This window comes from Diplotaxodon limnothrissa, linkage group LG6 (genome assembly GCF_057381915.1).
Source record: "Diplotaxodon limnothrissa isolate DT_005_m linkage group LG6, D_limnothrissa_male_GT1.1, whole genome shotgun sequence".
NCBI lineage: Eukaryota > Metazoa > Chordata > Actinopteri > Cichliformes > Cichlidae > Diplotaxodon > Diplotaxodon limnothrissa.
This window is the reverse complement of record NC_140601.1, coordinates 43,422,016-43,427,959: the sequence shown is the minus strand read 5'-3', so window position 1 is coordinate 43,427,959 and position 5,944 is coordinate 43,422,016. Positions and strand designations below refer to the sequence as shown.

The following is a 5,944-nucleotide window of genomic DNA, read 5'->3' as shown; positions in this document are numbered from 1 at the left end:
GACTGTTGCTACCTGAATGCATGTAGATGAAGGATAATATTAGCGCGACATGTTGTTCGTTGTGAGGCTGTAATGATGACGCGGTTCACAGTAGGCGGTCCTCAGCCGCCGCTGCGTGTCCAGCAGAGGTGATGCTGCATCCATGTCTTCTCTTCTCTCCGGCAGACTCAGCCTTCCAACCATTCCATCTTTTTTTCCTTCCCATCACAGACTCTCAATTATTCAATCAGTATTTATTTCTACAGCACATTTAAAAAGGGAAGTGTCCATGAAAGTGCTTCACACAAGGCAGATTCCAACGAATGGCAACAAAAACAGTTAATAAACAGGTTTAGTTACAGTTACAGTGACAGTTACAGTTACATAGCACAAATGCAGACCGGGTGGAAGTCCGAACTAGTTTGCTTCAAAGGCTAGGTGGAACAGGTGAGTTTTTAAATGATTGAATGGAGTCTGACATGCGGGGTTTAGGTGCAGCCATTGCAGAAGCTTGGCACTTCAGTTGGTATTGTGGAGGTGTAGCTGCTCTGCAGCAGAGTAACATCTCCATCACAAAGTGCTGCCGTTCCTACCCCAGAAAAACAAAAGCACACACTCAGCTGTTCATGATGTAAAACCTCACAATTCAGAGCAGCTTCCACCACAGCCCAGACAAAGCTCCTGCATCCACTCTGGAGACAGCTGGTGAAGCAGAGCAACACAAAGCCTGCAGGCACGGGGGTCACACAGTGACCCAGGGACGTTTTGAATGTGATTGGTCGATTGGACAGGGGTTTATACATGTTAATGTCTCATCTGGAGTTTGCTTTGGACCAGGTTAGGTCTGCGGCAGATGTTACCATGGTGACGTGCTGCTGAGTTTTTGTCCTCCGCCATCTTACCGGATGTTTTGCACGCACAAACCGAAGTCTGTTTATTCCACACATCATGCGTCTGGCAGAGCGTGAGTGAGAACAAGCCCCACAGTCCTGCTCTGGTATCGTGTATGCATGAGAAACAATCAGACACGGAGCGCTCGTTACATAAGCCTTATTAACTCATCAGCACACTCATCCCTCCCTCACATACTGTACACACACAAAGGCTAGGCCGAACAGCTGTGTGTGTGTGGAGGTTAGGAGGTTTCTCATGTTTCCAGTGCTTAACAGAGCTTTGCACTCCAGTATGTTACATGTGTCTGAATAAGTCATCGTTTCATAAAGGAGGGCAGTTACATCTTCTTGACACCACGGGCGTCACAGCAGCGCACTCAGACACACACACACACACACACACACACACACACAGCTGCAGCCCTGAAATAAAGTCTATAATTATTGCAGAAAATGAAACATCTGTGCAGTCGGAGTTACGTTTGAGACTCACTGTGAACTTAAACCACTGACGGTGAGCGCCTCCAGCCTGCTGAATGAAGCGTGTGTGTGTTTACAGGTCTCTTATGTGAAGGCCATCGATATCTGGATGGCCGTGTGTCTTCTGTTCGTCTTCTCTGCGCTGCTGGAGTACGCCGCCGTTAACTTTGTGTCGAGGCAACACAAAGAGCTGCTGCGCTTCAGACGGCACAACAAGAATAAGAGCAAGGTACAGAAAAGTCCCACACACTGCACAGCACAGCGAACGCAGCACCATCCAGAGTGAGGAACACCTACACACAGTTTGTGACCTGCATCCACAGACTGATGGACCGCTGTGACTCGTGTGCTCTGGGCTGAGGCTGCCACCGTGTGGTGACACGTTGTTGTTGCAGCGTTCTGCTCAGAGACGGCACGAGGTGAGAAAGGCCCAGATCCAATCCGGCTCACTGTGAGGAGCGCAGGTCCACGCCGTCCAGGCTGAGGCTGAGCACCCCGGCTGAGGGGAACGCTGACAGCAGCACAAATCATTCATCGTGGGAATTTTCAGCCTCGTCCGATGTTTAGAGTTCAGGAAAACTAAGGAAAACTTTGACTCGCTGCATCCAGGAAAAAATCTCTTCCAACTTCTGTTATTTAAATTTTTCATATATCTGTGCAGAAGTCATGAGTACACTTTTGGCCCATCCCAGGGTGGAAAAATCCCTGAAAGATTTCAGGATAAAAGTCTGGATTAGCTTTAGACGTGTGTCACGTATAAACCTGCACACACATCTCGTTTGTTTCTATGGAAACACTTTTGAAATGTGCTAACTCGTTATTTTTATTCTTATTAGAATTTATAGAAAGACAGAGATATGTGGGAGCATGTCAGAAATGGATTTATCACTTCCATCTGACGTTTGAGCTTCCAGCTCAGCGTGGAGCGCCAGGTCGGATTGGAGCTGGGCCGGAGAGGGAGGAGGAAGTGGTGGAGGAATCGGTGCTTCTCGCTCCGCATGTTTGAGTCATCTCGCTGTATCGGTGCATGACGCAGCATGTAACCGCATGTAACCGCATCAGTGTGATGATTCTGTGTTTCTGCAGCCATCCACGCACCGAGCCTGAGCTCGGTGCGTGATCACGACCTCGGCGGGCTGGAAGATCAGCATTCAGTCAACTCGCCAACACAAACGTGTCACTGACACGTCCTGATGAAAGCACAGACGCTGAGCCTGTGGGTCTGAAGACTGAATGTGAACAGAGACCTGCAGACACACTAAGTTTACTGTTTAACACAATGAAATAAAAACAAACACACATGGAAACAATTTTGGAAAAGAAAACACATAAAAAATCATTTTACGGTCGATTTAGCTCATAGACAGCGTCTGATGCAAATCCATCAGCGTTCCTATCTGTGCGTCTGTGCAAGCAGCTGAACGTTTCCCTGCGTTGACTGAACGGCTGAGCGGCCCAGCCTGCTCTTTTTCTTTTGTTCTTCCTTTTGCTTTCTGTTGACGTGTGCATGCTGTCGGTCGGTAGATCAGTGGAGGTGCCGTTGATCCAGAGGAGCTAGCCGAGTCCCTTCGTCGTATTAACACTGACGACGGCCTCAAAGCGGCAGAGCCTCTGTACGGATCTATGACCAACATCTACACCAGCAACCACGGGGTAATGCCACGCTGCATGTGTGTGTGTCTGTGCGCATGTTTCTCTTGCAGGAGCTCCTCCTCCATCAGTCTGACACTTTTCACACAGCAGCTTCATAAATAAGACAGGATGTGTTGAAGGAGTAAAATGGTGACACGAACATAAACGTATTTCTCTGATGTGTGCGAGTCGTGACTGTTTCTGTGGTTTTTAATGACATATTTCCAGATGAGTGCACATCTGGATCAGGACAGTTTGAGTGAGCATGTAAAACTTCAGCCTCCTTTCTTTCAGTTTAGAAGTCATATCTGGGCTTAAGGTAATGCAGCTGAGCTTAACTGTGCTCAGAAATGTCTTCAGCTTACAGAGTATGTGTCGGTTTGTCCAGACAAACACGCGGCCGCTCAGTGATGATGAACAGCTGGAGGCTGGGACATTGTCTCCCACCGGCCGCCTGCAGAGCGGCCTGACTGTGTGGACAGTCTGAGGATGCTGTAAGCTGACAGGAAGTCTGTGAGCCAAAGAACAAAAATCACAGGACGCCAGCACAGACTCTGACATCACTGTTTATACACAGGCATGGTTTTTAAATGATGATGTCACTCATTAAGGGAACAAAGGTATCCACACCTGCCTGTCCTGAGTGTAACCTGATACCTGCTGTTTGTCTCACTGGAGGGTTTCCAGCATCAAAGCATCTGAGTCTGGTTTAAGTCCAGACTTTGACTCGGACGCTCCAGAACCTTTATTTTGTCCCTTTGAGCCAATCAGAGGCGGAGCTGCTGGTTCCTGCGTGGTTAGTCTGATGCACACGTGACTCAAAGCTTCCAGAAAGTTCAGCTTCTGTCTCGTCAGCCCTCAGAATATTATCCTCCAGATGTTTGTTGGCAGATGTGCGACGAGACTTTGTGATCTTCTTGGTCAGCAGTGGTTTCTGCTTGGACTCTCCCATCTTTGCCCCGCCTCTTTCTTACCGTTGAGTCGTGACCTCTGACCCTAGCTGAGCTTAATAGATGTTGTTCTGGGCTCTTCTGTGACCTCCTGGATGAGTCGGCGATGGTTCCCAGGCTCTCAGCGTGGGTCGCTGGAGTCCCACAGCCTTAGAAATGTCTCCGTCACCCTCTCAGGCTGATGATGTCACTGACTTTGCTCCTCAGCTGCTTCTTGAGATCGTGGCGTGCTGCCGTTTGAGATCTTTCAGTCTGCTTCAGTTGGTCTTCGTCTATTTTAGTGATGGCAGCAGGCCTGGCAGTAATCAGACCTCGTGATTTTTCACGCAGGGCAGGAAGGTTTGGATACATACAGCTGTTTACTGATGGCTGACATCTCTCTGCACATTTAACTGAAACCGCAGCTGTAACACCTGAACTAATCTTTAGATTATTTTTGTGAATCAATGGCTCCCAAAAACATCTTCATCCTTATTATGATCTCATATACAAACATTTCTCGGCTCAGTGTCGTCACATTTCTGCCTAAAATTTGATTCAAAAGCACGCGGCAGGTGTAAAGATACCTTTTGTAATTTCCTCAGCAGAGTTTAACTAAAGCTTTCACCACCAGGGGGCAGAGTTTAAACTCTGAGCTAAACTCTTAATGACTCGTTGCACTGCTGGTTTCTCTTTAACGCCTCACAGCTGGTGTTTGTCTGTAGGTCAGCTTCAGAAGGTTTTAAACAGGAACGTAGAGAAAGTAGCTCCGAGCACCAACCCGAGGAAATCTGAATTCATTTGCTTCTTCGTTTTTGTGCTTCGGTCAGGTGTGGTGCCTCGCTCAGAGGCCAAACCGGTGAACAGATTCACAAATAATCCGTGACCCCCTACCCCTTCCTCCCCTTGCTCCTCCTCTTCCTCCTCGTCTCTCCAACAGGAAGGGGGGGCACATGAGAGCAGGCTGACCCCTGCTGCCGCCGTGACCTCCACCCCGAGTAACAGCAAGGAGTCGAAGGCCAGCGCCAACAACGCCGTGAGTGCACTGAACACGCCGGGAGCCACGGCGCAGAACGCTACCCAGAATGCACCTGCAGCAGCCAATGGGGGTAAAAGCATGGAGGAGATGAGGAAGCTGTTCATCGACCGAGCCAAAAAGATTGACACTGTGTCGAGGGCCGGCTTCCCGCTGGCCTTCCTCTTCTTCAACATATTCTACTGGGTCCTGTACAAGATACTGCGGCACGAGGACGTGCATAAGCAGTAGAGACAAAGGACGAGAGATTATTCAGACGCAGGCGCACGAACATCTGCATTTCGTTTTCCATGAACCCCAGAGAGCCAATCAGGATGATCTTTGTCATGAAGGATGGATAAACTGGATCTCTGCCTGAAAACCACAGAAAACTTTTTTAAAGGTTCATCTAGTTAAAAATAATCTTCTGATAGTCTTTGATACCAAGTCTGTGATGTTGAAATTAAAAATGTTGTTGAAGAGTGCGTGGCAGACGTGACGGAGCAGCAGACAGGGCGCCACGTGTCGGGATTACGTCCTCCACGTGGAATTCATTCTTTTCCAGTCTGATAATATTTTAGTGGTGGAAAATCTGACCTGCCAAAGACATAGTGGGGGATTTCAGTTAACTGAAACCAGCTCGATCAATAGCGTGAAGGATACTGTGACTCACGGCCAGCTGGGCTGAACGTCTCAACCACACGTAAGTGCGAGAAACTGCAGTTCCTCTAATGGCCTCTAGAGGGCGGCGCCAAAAGTGAGTCAGCGCCTGTAGACTCGTAGACCATCTGGTCTCTGTAGCTGATTTCACCATTTGTAACAACTCTATCCATTTAAACTGTAAGGCTTCGCATTATGAGGGGCGTGGCCTCGTGATAAACAGGTGGGTGGAGACACAGGCAGTGTATCAGTCAGCACAGTGGTCTTGAGTTTGAAGCACAGCCTGCAGCTTCACTTCCAGGTCTGCTGTGTTGTGTATAACAGGTGTGAGGATTCGATTTCCCTGAGAGGCCCAG

The 5,944-nt window shown here is 48.6% G+C and overlaps 1 protein-coding gene across 1 annotated transcript in view; it reads left to right on the top strand.

Annotated features, from left to right (window-relative positions):
* Nucleotides 1–5,180, top strand: part of LOC146631318 (glycine receptor subunit alpha-3-like) — a 48,955-nt gene extending 43,775 nt beyond the window's left edge. The window contains exons 8-10 of the mRNA XM_085355307.1: nucleotides 1,432–1,581; nucleotides 2,877–3,005; nucleotides 4,854–5,180. Coding sequence (XP_085211433.1) covers nucleotides 1,432–1,581; nucleotides 2,877–3,005; nucleotides 4,854–5,180 — 606 coding nt within the window. The remainder of the gene's footprint in view (nucleotides 1–1,431; nucleotides 1,582–2,876; nucleotides 3,006–4,853) is intronic.
* Nucleotides 5,181–5,944: the final 764 nt, after the last annotated feature.